Raw genomic sequence first — 18,467 nt, forward strand, 5'->3', positions numbered from 1 at the left:
ATTTTACAGCTACCTAAAATTGTGTCTTTGTTACTTTAACCCCTTCCCTGCTAGGCCGGGCCCTGGATAAGGAAATACAGTAGCTAGGAAGTAGTGATGAGCTGAAAAGTGAAAAAAAGAACCCGACTTCACCCCACCACCAGCCTTGCTCTCCCTGCTACTTGGGATTGCAGTCGGAAATAGACCCAGATGAAGGGAGAGAAGAAACTATATACTGTGTAAGAATGTGGAGATTTGCTTACTACACTGAGCTGGACATTTAGTTGTTAAAATGAGACTGTTCCTGTGACTGAGAAGTCAGAAAAGCTATGAGATTGGTCTGAATTCAAATAGGGGTGTGAAAAGAATTGGCCTACAGAGGGGATCTGAAGGAACAGTGAGAAAAAGAACAGTGCCTAGTACAGAGGAGGAAACATTTGTTGAGTGACTGAATGATTGGAACTCCAAGATGCAAATAGGAAAATGAGAAAGAGATGGCTCCCTCCCCCCCCCCCCAGGCTTAAACTGAAAATTAAAAAAAAAAATTACTATCATAATGATTTTATAGAAATAGCTCTCGGGAACCTATGACAGTAGGTTGAGTCCCAGCTTAGTAAGGGTACTGAGTACCAACTAAAGTCAGCTAGTGGACAGTGAATGGGCCGTGGTGACCAAATAACTATAATTGGAAATCTCTCTTTCTACATGAAAACAAACGGGAAGAAAATTTTGTTTCAGTTCTCCATGAAGAGTATTTTTATTTGTTTATATTCTTCTTGCATACTCTAAAATGCACAGTGTGAATTTCCTTTCCTCAGAAACAGAGGTGAGGCTGGTCCATTTCGCTGAGATCTTCAGAAGGTCTTCGGAAATGTTGCCTTAGGTTTGAGCTAAGCAAGTCACAGGGATTGGTCACAAACGACTACAAAATTACAGGAGATCTAGTTATTATCCAACAGTTACTAGAAAAGCATTGGGCACACTGACATACAGCCAGACAGAGGGGGTAACAGAAGAGCAGACCTTGTTTAAGTGATGGGATTTCCATATATACGGCTCTATGTACAGTATCAGAATTCTCTTAGGGACAGTAAACTTAGGCTTAAATCATTTAAGGGCACTCTTATATAAGTACAAGTCTCACTCATTTTAATCTTTTCTCTTTGGCTCACAAATGCACGAAAATACCATGAACAGTTTTCAGAACTTACTGCATTTATATATACATAAGATACATTACGAATGGGAAGAAAATACAAGACACCTCTTTAACACGGTAAATCTCTGAATATAAATAAGCAAATATCTCATATACCTACAATTAAACAGTCATTTAGATCATTACATGTGTTTTTCCTCCGCCCCAAGGTCAGACAACAGAGATATGCACAGTCTACACAAACGAATTTCTAAAAATACAGCAACAGCACACCTGCAACCATGACTCTGCTACTATTTTTCCTTAACCAGATACTAATGGGGAGGGGGTGACTCTTGTCACCAGCGGTGCTTTCTCATCCGTCATCACTTTAGGTGGGGACAACAATGACAACAAGGTCAACTCCTGCTAACAGCATTTCCCTTGGTCCCTACAACACACCATCTGAAGGAACATCTTCCCTGGGGTTGTGGGGCGAGCTGGTTTGCAGCACGTTTGGCCTGTCGGGTAAAGTTAATCGTCTTGGAGTAGGAACATGCTGTGATCTATTACTAACATCCACTCGCTATACATACATACATATCTATAGAGAGAGAGGTATATATAACTGTACATATATACTGTGTTCCTAATGTGCAACTTTTTAAAAAGAACATTATTTCCTGCTAACTATCACAAGCTTAAGTAAAGGTTTAACAGTATTCAAGATATTATATTTTCCCTCAGTGAAATGGCCTATTGTTTTAGCAACTTGCCGAGGTGGCTCTAGCGTGCCAGAGGGGAACAGGAATCCCCGTGGCCTGATGTTCTACGGGTGGCTACAGATCCTGGCCCAGTCTTTCTATCTCCTCAATGAGGAAGTCGATGTCAGACTGGGTGGCGGCCGGGTTCGAGATGACCATCCGGAAGAAGTTGGCCTTGTCCCCCTGAGGCTGGTAGCCAACCATGGTCGTGCCAGACTCCATCATCAGGGCTTTGATTTTGGGAGCCACCTTGTGATGGAAACAAAACGAAACTCAAGGCTGATATTAACACCACTCTTTTTACCAGTGCAACCAGTTTCTTGGTTGGGAATAAAGGAGCAGTTTGCTTTTCACCCTTTGTGTTTACACTGACATAAAGACAAAGAAATACTTTATATCTCAGTTTCTTCAGTGGCTAAGATCTAATGACCACTCGAGTCTACCCAGTCATACATTCTCTCAGAAATTTTGAAAGTCAGTCAGAGAGCAATGGTAATAAAATCAAAAACAAACAAACAAACCCTCTTATGGGCAACTACACAAATTAAGGCTTCTGTATAATCCAGAACCCAAGATCCTGCCTGGCACACACAGACTGGCACAGATGAATATTTGTTGAATGGCTGGAAGGTTGGTATATAAATGAAATATACCAACAAGTATCAATCATATGCAAACTAGATAAAGAATCAACAATCAGAATGAATCAGCATTAGAGTAGCCTTGAATTTAGCAGAAGATATTGTAACAGACATAGTTGAATATGGAAGTTCCTACGAATGTACATAGAATTCAATTGCCCTGCATACGGCCCCTGGCCCCTTCTCAATGGTATTCAGACAGGAATACGGAGATTTCTGTTGTATCTGAACCACAGCAAAGGGACAACCCAGGCCCAAGTAGAATGTAACAGGCTGGTTCCCCACCAGCCCAAGTCTTTAACTGTTATTTCTCCCCCATTAGAAGACACATTAGAGTAAGGCTATTCTGACCCACCAGGGAAATGCCAAGGGTGAGATGAGGCGAAGGAGAGAGCCATACCTTGTGGAGCCTTTCCCGTCGCTCAGGGCTGTCCGGCATGCTCCGGAGGCTTTGTGGGATGAACCAGAAACAGACATTTGTGTGCTCAGGCTGCAGAGATTTTCACAAACAAGCAAACATACAAACAAAAGAGAAAATTGTGAGAACTTGAGAGAAGGCTTCTGCCAAACCCCTATGGACCTTTGGTGGAATTCTCCCCAACCAGAAAAACCCACCAAAAAAACAAAGCAAGAAAAAACAGTGAAATGTTAAAAAATAATTATATTTGGGTAGTTTTAAGAAAGGGTACAATCCATTTGCCATTTTGTAGTGCCTCATATCTCGAAGATGCTCGAAACACTATTTATTTTATTGATAAGTGAATGTTTTTTTGAGCTTACTATACTGATATTAAATCTTTTCTTTTTTAAAAATATATTTTATTGAATTTTTACAGAGAGAAAGGGAGAGGGAAAGTTAGAAACGTCGATGAGAGAGAAACATCGATCAGCTGCCTCCTGCACATCCCCTATTGGGATGTGCCCGAAACCAAGGTACATGCCCTTGACCAGAATTGAACCTGGAATCTTTCAGTCCGCAGGCTGATGCTCTATCCACTGAGCCAAACCGGTTAGGGCTTGAATCTTTTCTTGATGACTCAGGGTTATCATAAAGAACATTAATACTGGTTCTAACCTGTAAGACAGGGCTAACTGTGATGCCTAGAACTCTTTAGTGTCCCTCCCTTAAAGACTCCTGTGCTTTTCAGTTCTTCCATATTCTTGCTACAGTTTTTCAGTTTCCTTCCTTGTTGCTGTTTCCCGTCATTGTGCCTGCTTCTGACTGGCTTGAGACATTGCATTTGTCTTAAAGCTGCTAACAGAATATTTAAAATAGTGTAAATGATCAGAGTGAGGTCCCATGGGTGAAGGGCATGAGCACTGTATTGTTGATCTGAACTGCTCAGATCCCCTCCCCGATGCTGACAGGCCTCTTTCTTCCTCAGTTGGTGATTCTCTGGTGTGCTCCTACTAGTCTAGACTGCCTAATAAATTGGCTAAGCTGGATGTAGGTGGTGTTATTTTATATTGGGTTATGAGTGGATTTTCTTTTATTTAACACTGGCTCCTATTCAGCGATAGAAACATTCTTTAGCCAATTGCCAGCTCCGTTAGGGCAGCGACAGTATATTTTTTGGTCACTGCTATAGAACTCAGCTCCTGGCATGGGGCATCCAATTCACGAGGAGCCAAACTTCCACACAGCGGGCACTCAGTACTTCATTATGTACCATGTAGAGATGAACTCAGGGCAGACACGATTGTACCTTGCTCTCCTCATAATGAATCTATGTAAAGTAGAACTTCACTTTAGAACCTGTCTTGGGAATCAAGCATATACCCATCCTATAAGCTTCTTGGAACTGAGAAAGAATCTATATATATATAAAAGGCTAAGCTGACTCGCGCATGCGTGATACATATAAAGCTCTCACTGGCGCCAATTGCACGCGTGTGTTTCAATCTGTCACGGTTGATCGTGAATTTGGTTGATACTTCTATTATAGAGAGAGGGCAAATAGTGATATTAAAATATTTCTTCTAGCCCTAACCGGTTTGGCTCAGTGGATAGAGCATCGGCCTGTGGACTGAAAGGTCCCAGGTTCAATTCCGGTCAAGGGCATTTACCTTGGTTGCAGGCACATCCCCAGTAGGAGGTGTGCAGGAGGCAGCTGGTTGATGTTTCTCTCTCATTGATGTTTCTAACTCTCTATCCCTCTTCCTTCCTCTCTGTAAAAAATCAATAAAACATATTTAAAAAAATTTCTTCTCATTAATTTCCTTTCAATGTACATGAATCCGTGCAATGAAACATTAGTTTATGATAAAGGGTTCAGACCTGCCAAGGAAAGACCTCTTGTCTGCAAAGAGGTGAAGGGGAAAAGTCATCCCAATGCTACTGGAAGAAAAGTTCATGGACACAGAGAGAATTAAATGAATAGTGCATGAGAATGAAAATTCTGAAACAGCTTTTAACAATGTTAGAAAATATGGTTTTAGGAGCTTCCCTCGACAGATTTTCTGAAAATGCTATATATCTAGTCCATGATGACAACTTACCTCACCATTGAAAACCATCTCAAATTCTTCTCTGTTTTTAATTTTGGCATAGAGGTATTCAGCGAGTTCCAAGCATTTGTTGATCTGATTTTCAAATCCCACTGTTCCCTGTTTTAAAGAAAGAAAAATCGAGTTTATTGGTGAGAGGTTCTTTTTCCACTGGTGATGGGCATTTGAGAAGGCCATGCTGTCCTTGTCTACTGGAAATGGACATGAGACTATCCTCGGAGATGGACAGGAAGCAGCATCTGACTGTGCACAGCCTCTTCGCAGCTCAGCGAAGCGTGCCTGCTCTCTTTCGAAGGCTCTCTAGTCTCTGGGCAGTAACTCTCTACCGGGCTCTTAGCTCCTGCTAGTTATTCACAGCCTGGACCTATTTTCTGGTTTGCTTTATGATACTGCTACTCAGTTTATAAACTGTAACCAGCCCATGATAAAATGAGTACAGAAACTGAGATTTTGCAATAAGAAACTTTTATAGCAATGTGACAGAATAACTTTAATGTCTACTGAATCTAATTTTAAAAATTGGTGTTTATACCTTGGATGTTTTTCATTTCGTGTTTTTTTCCTAGCAATTCATCTCTATTGTAACTGGCTCTTCACCACAGTTTGAGAAGCATTGCTTTAGACCCACCCTCTCCAGCAGTGAGTCCTGGTCAAACATGTCCCCACGCTCCCAGGCAGGCTACCTTCCACAGCACAGAGTCATCCTTTGTGCTGACAGGCAGGCAGGCAGATGGGGAAGCCACTGGTCTCAGTACATGCCCTGAGATTGCAATAGCTCCAACTATTGACGAACTGGTTGAGCATGAGTTTCAAAAGCCAGCCCGGCTGATGAATAACAGCAGTGTGGAGGCTGTTGAGCGGGTCAGTGTTAACAAGAGCAGATGCACAGGCGGGCTTGTGGATTGCTAATGGGCCTGGGCGAGGTCCAACACTGGCAAAGCAGCAGTCACCGCTAGGCGTACACCCTGGCCAGGCCACTTTCCACTTGGGAAGCAAGCCTGCACCTGGGGCCCCTCAGCAACCGATTCACAAGGAGCCAGACTTCCAGCAGACGGCTCAGGGGTTATTTTCAGGTAAAACAAATAGGCAAATTACTGAGACAGTGTGGCTATTATATTTCTAAATGACAGGGCTCTTCCTCTTGTTGCTTATGGCTATTTGTATGTTTAAAATACCTACAATTTCTTTGTGGTAGACATAAAATTCAGACTACTTATATATTAAGACACAATGGCTACATCAGGGGGAAAAACTAAGAATCTTGTCAAATTCTTCCTACAGAGGAAATACGTGACTAGATATTTCACTGGAAAGCCTTGTTTTGGTATTAGGTAGACCCAATCTTAAATCATGGAAGTTAGTAAAGTTAATTTACAGTAGGTAAATAAAAATTATAGATACAGCCCTGACCGGTTTGGCTCGGTGGATAGAACGTCAGCCTGCGGACTGAAGGGTCCCAGGTTGGATTCCGGTCAAGGGCATGTACCTTGGTTGTGGGCACATCCCCAGTGGAGGGTGTGCAGGAGGCAGCTGATCGATGTTTCTCTCTCATCGATGTTTCTAACTCTCTATCCCTCTCCCTTCCTCTCTGTAAAAAATCAATAAAATATATTAAAAAAATTATAGATAACAGTATACAGCTGTAAAATAAAAACTGCCTTTACTTGATTGCATAAAAGCACTTTTGAAACAAATAGTTAAACAGTAATCCTCCCCCTCACCCATATTTTGGGGGAAATTCCAGTAGTTTGCTTTTGTTAAATATATATATATATATATATATATATATATATAGACACAGAAATGTAACCTGAACGGCTGATGAGTGCAGATCCTGCATTCAGTCTAGCAGTAGGATTTCTTGGAATAAGTATGTATTTTCCAGAATAGTGTATCGAGTACAAATAATGAGAAAGCCATATTTAAACAGATCTTAAAACTGTTTTGCTTTGCCCTAGCTGGTTTGACTCAGTGGATAAGAGTGTTGGCCTATGGACTGAAGGGTCCCAGGTTCGATTCTGGTCAAAGGCACATATCCAGGTTTCGGGCTCAATCCCCAGTGGGGGGTGTGCAGGAGGCAGCTAATCAATGATTCTCTCTAATCATTGATGTTTCTATCTCTCTTCCTCTGTGAAAATCAATAATAAAAAAACCAAAATTGTTCTGTTTTGTTCATTTGTTTTGATATGTTCATTGAATATATTCCATGATTGGAGGCCTTATAAAGGCATCCAGGGTTCTGTTCACATCAATGCAGTAATTTTATCTTTATCTCTTTCTATATCTACACTAAATAACTTCAGCATCCCTAAGGATTGCTGTCGAAGTCTTTATCTTAGCATCATTTTTAGTTGTTATAAGAGAAACTTATAAAAAAAAACTTCATGCTAATTCAAACTGAAGAGATTGAATGGAGGAAGGGAGAATTTGACATGAGAAAGAAAGTGACTTCATTCGCAAAGAAAATACAGTTAACTCCATTATCTAGATATTGATTGAACACATAGTGAGTTATCTGTGATACAACTTTGCCTCTCTTTTGCCAGCCTGTGCAAATTACATTTCTGCTCTATTTCCTGAATTCCCTTTTTCTTACCTTTGCTTTCCACATCAGCCAGAACTTGAAAATGTCCACGTGACGGCCACACTGAATTGCCTTGTCCCCAGTGTCATAGGAGACATCATATTGCTTGTCTGGCTGGAAGAGGTAGCCTGCACACATCTGGTTGCATCCTTGGAGTATCCCCTATCATGCAATTCAAGACAGGCATGAATCTGTATCCACAGGTCAGAGATGTGGTGGCTTTGAAGGAGGGCTGGCTGGACTAGGGGTCACAGGGATCCTTCCTGATGTCTTATGAGCTCTTGCACTTGTTCTCTCGTCCTTCTCTAAAACCACTCTCGGGAAAACCTTCACCCCTTTCCCTCTGTCACTCTCATTAGAAAATAATCTTTTGTCTCAGATGCGAACCCAAGGACCCCACTGTCCCTCTTAGGGACATTTGGAAATATGTGTGGGTGTTTTGGGTTGTTTCAGTCTGGGAAGTGCTACGGCATTCAGTGGGCAGGGGATAGAAACTTCCTGCAGTGGGTGGGACAGTCTCATGTTGGGAAGAACGTTCCTCCCCAAAAGCATCCCCTAGAAAGTCCTTTGATCTTTTCCAGGATGTGCCATGCAGTCAGAGGCCCTCTGAGGGGTGGAGTAAAGCGCGCATGCAGGTTCCGGCTCCTACAGGTTGGGGACAGGTTCTTTGGGTTGCCTCAGTGTGCAAAAGTTTCCCTTCAAGGGCAGGGTGCTGTTATCAGATGCTTCTGGGAGGGAGTCCTCTACTAACTCATTTACAGAAGCTTTTGGTCAACAGTCCTCGTTACTCTGAGTTGACATTTGTAAATACGTAAAGGCCATCTGTATCTCAGCTCCTGAGGCCACAAATTCAAGCTAAGAATTTCAAGAATGTTCCAGTGACCACTTTGTTGCCCTCACTCAGGTTCCAATTGCGCTCACTTTGTTTGTATAAACATGAAGGAATGTGAAATGACATAATGCCCTTAGAGTTCCTGACTGACAGGGCGCTGAGCCCTGAACAAGGAAGGACAGCGGAAGGCAGGAGCCTAGAGGAGGCACGAGATTAGCTGAAGACTAACAGATAAAGGCAGGGAAGAACAGCAATGGCGGTCCTCACGGGGCAGTCATCGTGTGAGCTTGTCACCGAGTACTGTATCAAGACCCCATGCCTTGTGCCTTCTAAACTTTAATAAAGGGTATGCAGGCCACCAGCTCATCTCTGGAGGGAGTACAGACCTTCTCCTTGACGAGGATGGCGGAGCACTGCAGCAGCACGCCCATCATCTTGTGAGGGTTCCAGGTCACTGAGCTGGCCCTGCGAGAAGCATGTGACACTCTGAGAAGGCGCAGGCATCAGCAAGAGACTGTCCTCTTAAGGAAAACACCACCCTAGGCAGCCCACGTTTTCGACGCCTGGTGGTAAACAACTGTTTTGCAGGCAGTCTCAGGGTACTACGGGGCAGATTCCCTCTTCTAAACAACTCCTATTCATCACGGCTAATGTTCGTGAAGAACTTGCTGCGTGTCCTATTACCGTGGGAGTTTTGCAGGCGTTATGCCAGTGTGGTGTTATGGTTCGAAACTCCGGACTTTGGAGCCAAACTGTCTGAATCTGAATCCTGGCTCTGATATTTGCTAGTTTGGGCAAGTTACATAACTCCTCTGTGCCTCAGTTTCCTCATCTGTAAAATGGGGGGGGGGGTGTGGGTGGAACAGAATTGAAGGAGGAAATGAGTTAATAAATGCATACTGCTAATAACTGTGCCTGGAATACTTAATTCTCATAACAACCCTATGATACAGGAACTACTGTCTATTTTAGATGGAGAGACTAAGGCACAAATAGGTTAAATACATCACCCAAAAGACAGAGCTAGGAAGTGTTGGAGCCAAGATTCAAGTCCAGGGAGTCTAATTGCACAGCCAGTGTTCCTAACCCTTCTGCAGCCTGCCTCCCTCTCAGCCACAGGCTCTGGCTGCTTCAGCCTTCAGTTCTTATTTATAAAATGGGCTGGCCAGGCCCTAGCTGGTTTGGCTTAGTGGATAAAATGGGCTGGCCATGCTGATCTACCTACTTATGAGGTAGTGAGTGGAGTGACACTTAAAAGCAAGGATCAATTAGGCAGCCCTAGACTTTGACTATGTAGCAGCTTTGTTCAAATGCTAAATGAACATGACATTGCCAGTTTAGGCTGCAATGACAGCTTAACAAGCACGGTCTCCTAGCAACCGCATCACTCTGTTAGTGAGCAGCACGCTAGCTAGGACATTACAGAAAGGACTAAGTAGACTGTATGATGACTACAACTTGTAACTCGCTTCGGTGGTTTACAGACTCCTTCCCAATGGCCTGGCCCACATCTGGGCTCTGCGCTTTCATATGTTAAGGATGTTCTCCCCAAACAGAGCAATTGGCTCCAAAATACACTGACTCTCTCCCTAGAGCAGTGGTTCTCAACCTTCCTAATGCTGTGTCCTTTTAATACAGTTCCTCATGTTGTGGTGACCCCCAATTTCATTGTTACAAATTGAACATAATTAAAGCATAGTGATTAATCACAAAAACAATGTGTAATTATATATGTGTTTTCCGATGGTCTTAGGCGACCCCTGCGAAAGGGTGGTTCGACCCCCGAAGGGGTCGCGACCCACAGGTTGAGAACCGCTTCCCTAGAGCTAACGCTTGCTGTGAATTTTTAACCTCTCCATCTTGCCTAGGTCCTTTAGAGGGAAAAGGGTCTACATTGTGTGACGATAGGGTGTGCGCTGTGTTTCAAAGATAAGAGAGAAAGGCCCGAGGTCCTGTTGTTCTAAGTGGGTAAGAAAGAAAACCTTTGAGAAAGAGACACATGAGAAGTTCTAAGGAAAGTTGACTGAGTGCTTATCTCATTAAAATGCATCAGTGAGTCAAGCCATATTTAATCAATTTTCTCATAGCTCTCATCTCTGAGCCATTCAAAATTATATTTAGACCTCATAACATGCCTTAAATTAAGTGGTTTTTTGAGTGTCCTAAAGGTCTGAAGTACATGACTCTTTGCTGCTACAAATGGAAACTAATAAGACATGATATGGATTCAATTTCCTTCAGAAGACATACATGCTCTAAAATGTTAGGTAAGAAAAAGGCTAGTGAAAAATGTTCCTACGCTCAAGGATGGAAAATAAAAATCGCCAGATAAACCTAAAGTACAGTTGGACCGGTTCTTCTATATTTAATATACTGTCCTCCAAGTTACAGAGTCAAGGACTATGCTGCAAAGAGTCCGTCCCGGTCACTTTGACACTGGCTTTTCAAAACTGGACCAGAGGGAAAGAGGCACAGCACAGGTCACAGAACCTCGGTGAGAGAAGCCACAGGTGCGCTCTCCCTGGTGCCGCTCCCAGTCCACGCGCTAGCCTTGTCTGCTCTCACCTGGCACTTTGCTCCAACCTCACTGGCCTCTTTGATGGTCCTCCAACTTGCCAAGAACATTCCTGCTCAGGGCCTTTGCACCTGCCCTTCTCACCTTTCTTCTCCGTATCCTTGCTTCCTGTCTCCCTTTGTCTGAAATGTCACCTCCTCAGAAAGGCCTCTGACTACATTGCCTCAAACAGCATGCCTTGTCCCTCCCTGTTATTTAACTGCTTTATTTTTTCCCTCTGAGATAGATGAAGTATCTCTTTGTTTATAAACATCCAGTCCACTGGAACGTAAGCTTCGGGAGGGTAAATCTCTCAGCTGATAACACCTTCCATATGTTGCCGTGTTTTCCTACATGTAGCAGATACACATTTTTTAGGAAAGTGCCATGCATGGTTAGACTAGAGGCAGGCAACCAGATATTCACATCCAGGTCTTCCTGGCTCATGATAAGTGCTCAGTAAGTATTTGCTGAATCAATGGGATCAACTGGGATCAATACATTGGAATCAGGTCAAAATCATATTCAGCTGAGCACACTCGCCAAACTTGAATGGTGAACGAGAAAATAAATACGTTGGATGAGCCAAGTGTCCTACCCTTCTTGCAGCAGTAAGCTCAATGAGAAAGAAAAGTGAAATGTACCCTTGTAAATTCTCATTTCGCCTTCAAATCTCCCCACTGCTTGGTTCCTCGTCTCTTCTACCTGAGCACCTAGCAATCACATTCATTGTTGTGCTTATCACATTGGGTTGTAACTATTTGTTTACTTGTCTCTCTCTCTCTAAATTATAAACTCATTGAGGTGAGGACTCATTTAACTGAGAAATCAATCACAGCTGATCTCCCAGTGCCTGGCATACCATAATTGCTCAATAAATCTCTACTGAGCAAAACTGAGCTCAGTCAGATTGAAATAAGATGTTGGGGACATGAGCAGACTCAGCGGCACAGCATGTCTGCTGGCCCGAATGGGAGGACGCCCAAACTCTGGCCCTTACCTTTCTATGCCACTGAGTTTATGACGGTGCTTCCTGGACATGAGCAGCCCACCGCCCCAGGCAGCCTGTGAGGACAGAGAAAGGAGAGGCAGGGGGAGCCGTGACATTTAAGAATCCAAACCAGTCACTCCACACCTCTACTAAAACATGAGAAAGTAAATGGTGAAAAACATAAGCTTCTCTGACAAAAGGAACCCACACCGATTGTTCAACCAGTGGCAGTTGTAATTCATCATTTGTCAGGTCTTCAAAAGTTCCTCCAGCTTAAAGTCGGAGTAGCTCTGAGGGACACAGGTAAATCTGGTCTGAGCCTGTGGTGCCAAGATCCAAAGGCCTAGAGCACGCCGGGAGGGCAGAGACACTCAGTGAGCCCCAGGGTGGCTCTGGGAGGGACACAGATGGGCACCTGCCATCAGATTCTGCCCCTGGTAGGAGTCTAAGGGCTTCTGCAAACTCAGAAAGCAGCAGCCCTGCCAGGCTGGGACGTCCCACCACAGCTCCTGCAACTTCAAGACATTTTGTGGGTACCCTGGTGCGTAAGTTTACTGAATAGCTTGGGACACAGCCTTTGTCAGTCATTTGTTCAATAGTAACGCAGATTATCCAACTGTCCAGTTGTGAGAAGTTATATCCATAAGAGAATGGAGCGAGGAAAAAAGAAAAAAATACACTCCAAGTCAGGCATGTGAAAAATGTACCTTTTGTGTTCCTGGGAAAATTTGATTTGGGACTACATCTCTTAGCTGATAACACCTTCCATACACTGTCTTGTTTTTTCCTACAGGCACCAGATATGCAATATGCTTTTTTTTTTAAAATAAAAGCGTGTCATAGATGGCTCTGACTGAAGGCAGCTAGCCGAGCGTCCAGATTCATGGCCACTTTCTTCATTGTACCTTATGTTTTTTCCCTCTGAAATCAGTTCTATTTCCCGACTCTGCAGCTATGTGTGCAGACAAAAGCTACCTGGGAAGGTGATAGAGAGCATATTCTAAAATGAATCCCAGGAGATAGCGACTGGGGGGTGGGTGAATCCCAGAGGATGCACAGGCCTGCGGTGTGCCCAGTGGTGAACGCCAGCTCGGAGCCAGAGGGGAGGGAACTAATGTGGTGGAGAGAGCCAGCTGGGCAGTGGGAGAAGCTTGGGGCAAATCACGAAGCAGAACCGCGCCCCCCCATGGGCTGGGCCACACTGTGCGTCACAGCACTTACATCGACATGCAGCCAAAGGTTATACTTCTCACATATATCTGCAATCTCCTGTATCGGATCAAAGGCCCCATAAACAGTCGTGCCAGCAGTCGCATTGACATAAAGAGGGACATGTCCCTGTAAGGCAAGCGAGACAGGCTGATTAGTCTCTTTAACCTCTCTCCTTTCCACAGGAGGTAGATGCATTGCAGTAGCATTTATTCACAGATCAGCTGTGGTATCAGACACTCTATCTGGCCGTTCTTCGTTAGTACATTTACTTATTCATTCATTTATTCAACAAATAGTGTTTGAGCGACGTTTTTGTGCCAAGCCCTGCTGTAGACGCAGGGAACACAGCAGTGAGCAAAAGAGATGAAGATTTTTGTCCCCGTGGAGGTTACGTTCTAGTGGACAGTGACAGCAAACAAAATCAAATAAGCAAAATACACAGTCTGATATTGACAAGGTCTATGGCAGCGGTTCTCAACCTGTGGGTCGCGACCCCTTTGGCGGTCGAATGACCCTTTCACAGGGGTCGCCTAAGACCATCCTGCATATCAGATATTTATATTACGATTCATAACAGTAGCAACATTACAGTTATGAAGTAGCAACGAAAATAATTTTATGGTTGGGTCACAACATGAGGAACTGTATTTAAAGGGCTAGAAGGTTGAGATCCACTGGTCTATGGTGAACAATAAAGCAGGGAAGAGAAATAACAAGTTAAAATGTTAGGCAGGTAGTTCTGAATAGCATCTGGACACTGTACAGTTTAGAAGCTGTGTTATTCTAAGTTTACTGATGTAATAATAACACTGAAGCATTGCTTGGTTATTTAAAGCCAGTCTATACACTGTTTCACTAATAGTGGACGTGGTAAAATGTGTTGATGTGAACAAGAAATAAACAAGGAAGTTGCGTCAGAGAGACTGGGGGAAATCTGTGAGTCCTACGTGTTATTGAAGCTCAGCTCCACCTCTACTCCTTGCTCAGTCCTAGTGACATTTCCATCCATTCCCTACTGAAACCCCAGCAAACAACTACAGTTAGAGAAGGAGGCACAAGAATGTAACCAAAACAATGAGTTGGCAAATGGTTTGACAGCTATCTGACACTGCCTTGTGGATACATCTGTTCTATGAGATTTTTTTTTGTTTGTTTAATAGACTTGACTGAGGCCAATTCACCAAGTATCATGGTCCACCTGGCAGAGCATGGAAGTACTTTGTTAAACAAAATCCTAAGCTAAAATGATACTTGTTAAAATGAGATTGTACCTAAGAAGTAAGTGAAACCCACAATAGGCTGTATCTTTGTGGTGCTTGGGTAGTAGATTTATTGAAGTACATAAAACTAATCATCTGGCACAATTAAGATAGGACAAGAGGTTTAATGTCTGAAATTTTCATTTTTCCAAAAAACCGATATGGTATAGACACAGTGTTAAAGCCAAATCATCGCACAAGTTGGAAATAAATAAATATATAAATAAGAATAGAATTTTAGAAACACAATAAAATAATATCTTATACTATCAAAGATTTTTACTGTCTACAGCAGAGAGAAGGTATTTTTAAAAATTTGTATTCACCAGAGTTTAGATGTACCCTAGAGTATATACCTTTTGCTTGGCTTCAAGAATTTTTGCCTCTAAATCAGCAGGAATTATCTTCCCCCTGTAATTGTTATAAAAGGAGAGAAATGAAAATGAAAAATCAATGAGACTGCACATGAAAAAAACTTCAGCCGCAGCAAAAAGTAATTTAATCGGATATTTTCAACAGACCATTAGCAGCTTGGCACACTGTACTGAGTCAGTCCTTAAGCACAATAAAACAAATTTAACAGATGAACACATTTCATACATCAAGAACCTAATAGTCACTCTCCCCTGCCTACCTTTCATTGCACTTTATCAAAATCACATTGTCGGTTCCAAAGCCAAGCGCAGCCCCAGCCTTTTTTATGGAGTAGTGACTCTGCAACAAACGGAGGCTCGAGGTTAGATGTTCGACAGTCCCATGGAAAACACCACAATCCACGAGCAAGAGCACCTGACTCACATGTTCTGAGGTGAAGAGGACCAGGTTGGGCACGGCCGCCATGCCCTTTGTCTTAACTTCGGGGAAGTACTTGTAGCGCGCTGCCATGATGCTGTACATGTTGGATATGGCTCCCCCTATCGGCAAGCAGACACATTGGGTGGTGTTGCAACTCCTTCGTTATTGTTTCTAACAGCAAAGGCTAAATCGGTGTCTCAAGAGACAAGGGAGGTCAGAAAGGGGGAAGGACAATATTCTGATAGGATTTGATGGCTTCCTTAATGCCAGGGCTTCCCTCTGGACCCTTTTCCCAGAGAATATAGTAGTCACACTCCTTACCAAAGCCATCTAGGCAATTTGGTTGGAGGTGCATCACGTACTCCAGTGCCTGCCCCACCTGAAGCCTAGACAGACATATAAGAGGTGGCCGTGGCTGTAAAGAGAGAGGCGAGTTACAACTTTCCTGCTTCCGCTCTCTGCTCAATCTATTTACTGAATGAAGATTAATTTGTTCTCTGAGTCAGAAAGACAGAGAAAGAGAGAATTATGGAGCCTACTGAAGGAAACGGTGACATTGCCTGGATACTCTTCCAAGAATAGCCCAACTGAGTCATTTGGGAGAGTTCTAAGTTGATGAAAATAAAACCAAACTTGTGTTTACTTAAATAAAGACACAAGGAGAAGTCAGGTAGCTAGGTACATCTGGCCAACACAAACGAATTGCTTTGGCATCAATTACCTGACAATTACACAGGCAAATTGGTGGTTTGCTTGAATTGCCTGGACAAGTGTAATTCTTATTTCTTTTCCATTTGAATACAATCACACTGTCTCTGACACCGTCCCACACTCCTTCCTACCTTCCTTCCTGTCCTTGTTTTTAAAATTTTTATTGTATCCTTTGAACTAGAGATCAAAGTAGATAAACTATTTTGGCTGAAACTGATTAGTCAGTTGACAACCTTGATTCACTTATCCTCAGCTTAAATCAAACCATTGTTGACAAACTGGAATTATTTAGCATAATTTAGACACAGCCTTTCTCACTTTGGATAGGTTTAGACACTGCCTTTGTTGGTTAGTACACACAGAAGGTAGCATTGTTGCTAGCCTTCACCCTGACAAAGATAGGAAGGCAGAGTATCCAAAAAAAAATATCTTTAAAATTCATTATTCTTCCATGAACTCACTCTGTGGGTTACTATTCTCAAAAGGGTCCTAAGGATCCATATTACAAACCTGTAGGAGAGTCAGGGAAACAGAACAGAAACTTACCAGGAGAAAATATCCCATCACCGTCTTTATTTGACCATCCAACTATCTCTCTCATCTTCTTAAGTGTTATTTGCTCCATGAGGACAAACACTGGAGCAATTTCATAAGTAAACCTGGAACGGTGGTAAAAAATGAATGAAAATAAAGAAGTCAACCACTTATTTGAAGAACACAGATGACTGTTTTAATATTTGTACTTGGGATCTAAGAAGAAAAAAAAGAGGTTCAAAACCACTAAAACAATTCATTTCCTGGAAATGTATTAGGTCACCAGTCATAAAATGTCAGAAACCAGTCTGTGTTACCAAAAGAGGTGAAGTGCCTGCCCTATGATTTTTCACCAACAAAATATATTCTTTTCTAAATGGAATGTCTTTAGTGTGGTTCACCCAGAGAAAAAGAATGAAAGAAAGTTACTTTTCTGGGTCCCTTTCTCCTCTGAGATTGTAGCATGATGCAAATATTAATTGAAAAAAATGTATCCTAACATTCATATAAAATTGGTTTGCAGCATTAAAAAAACACACATCTTGACTGCCAATTTCATACTTGTAGAATCTATAAAACCCAGAGCCAAACTCTATCTTTTAAAAAACAATGTAAACATCTGGAAGCTAACTGTGAAGATAATTGGAAATATTGACCCAGGTTTTAAAGATCTCAATTTAATTACCTACATGGTTTTTCTACTGAGAATCCCCAAGGACAGCTATATTTCCATAGTTCTCTGAAATTGATATCGGTCAAGAATAATTATAAGCGATGATTTTCTAATTACCAATTATAAATAACAAGAAGATGGTCAATTGGCATAAACAGCTAACTATGGGCATTAGATATCCTGGTAGGTTAGCTTTGTCTTCTGACAAACTGATTTAAAAGCAGCAGGCCATGCTCTTCTCAAAGCAATTCAAAACAGGACACGGTCTGGCAGACAAGTCATTGAAACAAGATCGTGGTGCCAAGTGTAGGCCTTAGGAGACATCAAAGAAGGTGCATCCACAGAAAACTGAGCCAGAAAACAAAAAGACATTTATTGGCTCTGAGGCTCTCTGTCTTTCTTCCTTTTGCTTGACCCTCTCAAGCATTGGAGTCTGTGACCATGCTCACTGAAGAGAGATGCCTAGATTGACTTCGCTGAGCGATATGGCGAGACTTAATCATTGGGTAGGGTGTTTGAGCTGAATGTCAATGCTGAGAACTAATGAAAATTCTTACTGGCTTCATGATTTAGAAAAGCTATTTGCAAGGATGAGATAACAATGGTTGCATATAAGACACAGGTGAAGCTACTAAGTTTTAATCATGGAGAAAAAAAAGCCATCAAATTAATCACATAGCTGTAAAAGAGAACAAAAAGATCCTGGAGGATCCCAGGCTATATCTGTTGGTAGAAGAATTTTGTTTCCAAAATAAAAAGAATATGTCTATTTTCCTTAGTAGCAACTTGAAATTTAGGAGGAAGACCCTTGGAAATCATGTGTTCCGTTACCATCACCTCTGGAGTTCACAATCATGCTTTGGTTCTCTCTGAGCCCCATCACCGTAGCAACCAACACTCCCTCATGTCTGATGGCCTGATAAAGGAAGAAGAAGAGAAGGATTCCTGGTTTAGCCTGTGCTGCTGAGTGTACCAAGAGTCAAACTCATGATGTGCTCACCATTCTTGAACAAATGTGCTAATAGTGCCCCTGGCTTTTGGAAATGTTGGCATGGCAAACATGTTTGCATGGTGAATAGGTACTGGTGGCATTGTGTGTGCTGGAATGTCACAACAGGCAAGGAACATGGAATCATATACAATAGTATCAGAGCCTTACCGAGGACTGGATGGAAGCTGCGTTGGAATCAAGTCAGTGTTAGATGGTCAGGCGGGAACCACATGGGGAAGGGAGAAGGGATGGAGCTGAAGGCCAGGGTTTTGTCCACTTGATGATTTGTATCAATTTAGGC

General features: G+C 42.5%; 1 protein-coding gene across 1 annotated transcript in view; it reads right to left on the minus strand.

Moving 5' to 3' along the window:
- Positions 1-694: 694 nt before the first annotated feature.
- Positions 695-18,467, minus strand: part of GAD1 (glutamate decarboxylase 1) — a 43,396-nt gene continuing 25,623 nt past the window's right edge. Inside the window, exons 7-17 of the mRNA XM_036320856.1 lie at positions 16,515-16,627; positions 15,261-15,376; positions 15,097-15,176; positions 14,819-14,873; positions 13,213-13,329; positions 12,001-12,065; positions 8,833-8,911; positions 7,627-7,776; positions 5,022-5,129; positions 2,923-3,012; positions 695-2,130 (exon numbers count right to left, since the gene is read on the minus strand). Coding sequence (XP_036176749.1) covers positions 1,957-2,130; positions 2,923-3,012; positions 5,022-5,129; positions 7,627-7,776; positions 8,833-8,911; positions 12,001-12,065; positions 13,213-13,329; positions 14,819-14,873; positions 15,097-15,176; positions 15,261-15,376; positions 16,515-16,627 — 1,147 coding nt within the window. The 3' untranslated portion in view covers positions 695-1,956. The remainder of the gene's footprint in view (positions 2,131-2,922; positions 3,013-5,021; positions 5,130-7,626; positions 7,777-8,832; positions 8,912-12,000; positions 12,066-13,212; positions 13,330-14,818; positions 14,874-15,096; positions 15,177-15,260; positions 15,377-16,514; positions 16,628-18,467) is intronic.

The sequence above is a fragment of the Myotis myotis genome, unplaced genomic scaffold, assembly GCF_014108235.1.
Source record: "Myotis myotis isolate mMyoMyo1 unplaced genomic scaffold, mMyoMyo1.p scaffold_m19_p_8, whole genome shotgun sequence".
NCBI lineage: Eukaryota > Metazoa > Chordata > Mammalia > Chiroptera > Vespertilionidae > Myotis > Myotis myotis.